Source organism: Orycteropus afer, unplaced genomic scaffold, assembly GCF_000298275.1.
Source record: "Orycteropus afer afer isolate SDZICR_OR568_19922 unplaced genomic scaffold, OryAfe1.0 scaffold00799, whole genome shotgun sequence".
In the NCBI taxonomy this organism is placed as follows: domain Eukaryota; kingdom Metazoa; phylum Chordata; class Mammalia; order Tubulidentata; family Orycteropodidae; genus Orycteropus; species Orycteropus afer.
The window spans coordinates 156,239-158,854 of record NW_006922386.1 but is presented as its reverse complement, the minus strand read 5'-3'; the positions used below and the strand labels follow the sequence as shown (position 1 = coordinate 158,854).

The 2,616-nt window shown below is 37.5% G+C and overlaps 1 protein-coding gene across 1 annotated transcript; it reads left to right on the top strand.

The window, feature by feature from the left end:
* The first annotated feature begins 484 nt into the window (after nucleotides 1-484).
* LOC103211807 (olfactory receptor 4S2-like) lies at nucleotides 485-1,420 on the top strand. Its single transcript, XM_007957789.1, has one exon. It carries the CDS (start codon nucleotides 485-487, stop codon nucleotides 1,418-1,420), a length of 936 nt encoding a protein of 311 aa, XP_007955980.1.
* The last annotated feature ends 1,196 nt before the right edge of the window (nucleotides 1,421-2,616 follow it).

The window sequence follows — 2,616 nt, the reverse complement described above, 5'->3', positions numbered from 1 at the left end:
CTTCTGAGTGGAATTAAATCTCCAAATTGTTGGTTAGCAGATGGGCATGTTAACTGTTTGCACCATCGAGGGACTCCAGACACAGAAGTTGTTTCAAAGTCAGGTTTCATGCTTATACAGAATAAGAACTAAATGTTGAAAAGAAAATAAACCAATCTTTAAAAATGGCAAGAAAGATGGAAATCTTTGTTTGATGGGTGACTTAGGGGATCTGTTCGATCTCTGTGGACTTTGGTGGACTTTGTTCCATCATCAGTAGTGAATGAAGGGATGTTGTATGAAGGAAAATGGTCAGAATACATAGTCTTCTATTTCTCTGACTAAACAGCAGTAAATGCTAAACAGCAGTAAAGATTTATTTTCAATTTTCAACTGCTGTGCTTATCATTTTTTTATATATGTAATAAAAATGATACTGTTGATTCTTTTTGATTCTTTCAGATGATTTAATTGTCTCGGGTACTTGGTCTCCTGGAATAATTCCATGGAAAAAATAAATAATGTAACTGTGTTCATTTTAAGGGGCCTTTCTCAAAACCCAAAATTGGAAGAAGTTTGTCTCGTGGTGTTTTCTTTCTTCTACTCAGCTATTCTTCTGGGAAACCTTCTCATCATTCTCACTGTGAGCATGGGTAATGTTCTCCAGTCTCCTATGTATTTCTTTCTCAAGTATTTGTCATTTGTGGACATCTGTTACTCCTCAGCTACAGTTCCCAAGATGATTTTTAACCTATTAGCCAAGACTAAAACTATCTCTTACATGGGGTGTATGTTGCAGCTCTTTGGAGTACATTTCTTTGGTCCCACGGAGGTCTTTCTCCTGGTTGTAATGGCCTATGATCGGTATGTGGCCATCTGTAAACCTCTACATTATATGACCATCATGGACCAGGACAGATGCAAAAAAATGTTGCTGGGGGCCTGGTTAGGTGCGTTCTTACACTCTGTTATTGAGACATCTTTGATGCTTAAGGTCCCGTTTTGTGGACCTAATGTGATTGATCATTACTTTTGTGATGTCCACCCTATGCTGAAACTGGCCTGTGCAGACACATATGCTGCTGGTGTTGTTGACACAGCCAACAGTGGGACCGTCGCTCTGGGGGGCTTTATCACCTTGATAATCTCCTATACTCTCATCCTACTGTCCCTGAGAAAGCAGTCAGCAGAAGGCAGGCGCAAAGCTCTCTCCACTTGTGGCTCCCACATTGCTGTGGTCGTCATGTTTTTTGGTCCCTGTACTTTCATATACATGCGCCCCAATACTACCTTTAATGGAGATAAGATGGTGGCTTTGTTTTACACCATTATTGCCCCCATGTTAAATCCCCTGATTTATACACTAAGAAACAAAGAAGTCAAAAATGCCATGAAAAAACTGTGGTGTAAGAAGATTTTCTTGAAGACGAATGGCAAATAGTTTGAAGTAATAATACTTTAAGCTGGGTGATTTTAACTTATGTAGGGTCACAAAAGAATACAATGAAGATAATAACACTGACTTTGCAGAGTTGTTGGGAGAAACAGATGTTGTTTTCTCTTTCCAATTTTTTTCAATTTTCTCTTAAAGTGAAAATCTGTTTAGTGATTAGAACTGTGATTGATATATATTAAGAACTCAATATCATATGTTGTATGGTAAAAGAGTACATAAAAGCTAGCAATGATCTGAGGAAAATTATACTGATATAAACCTTCCCAAGAGAGAGATACTTGTATAAACTAAATCTAGAAACCTTGGAATGGGAGTGGAAAGGTGTGCAGGATGTAAAAAAAAAAAAAAAAAAGGATAAAACACAAACTTAAAAGAAAAAACACAGGTTCTTATCCTTTGAGGTCTTAGGGAAAAAAAGCAAAACAATTTTTCTTTACCCTTACAACAAGGATATTGGACAAGCTGACCACCGTTTAATTATAATAGCCTATGAGTAACACCTAAGGCATTTGACTGTTAAACAGAAGGCTGGTGGTTCAAACCCACCAGCCACTCCTCTGAAGAAATATTGGCCAATCTACTTCCATAGAGATACCTCCTCTGAAACCCCAAGAGGGGTTGCTATGAGTCACAATGGACTCAAGGGCAGAGAGCTTGTTTTTTGTTTTTATTCCTTTTGGATGAGTAACTGACTCTAATCTATACATGGAATCTAGCTGTAATCCCTGTTCCTGTGAAAAGACTATTAGAGAAAGCTAAAGAAACAGTGAAAACAAAGTCACCTTTGAGGAATATGATGACTGTGATCTATCAAAAAGGTAAATGCAATTTCTATCAATTTGCCTATTTACTCCATGTTAGACCAAGGACTTAAACTGAATACAGTGAGTCCTTTTCCATAGCTTTCTAGGCATAACCACATTTCCATCTGGGAATTCCAAGGAAACTGATTCTGGTCAAACAAACAAATGGGTTCCATGGGTGAACTGATAACTTGTCCAGATAAATAATGCCTTTCTCCTTCACCTCGGGATGCAACCTGTACTTTTTTTTTTTTTTCCTGTTGCTGGAAAACATATCACTGATAATTTGTCTGCTGTTATTTCTTTTTCCCCCAATTCTAATTATGCACTTATTATGTATAGTATTTATATCCCTCATTCCTATGTGTAGTTGCAAGA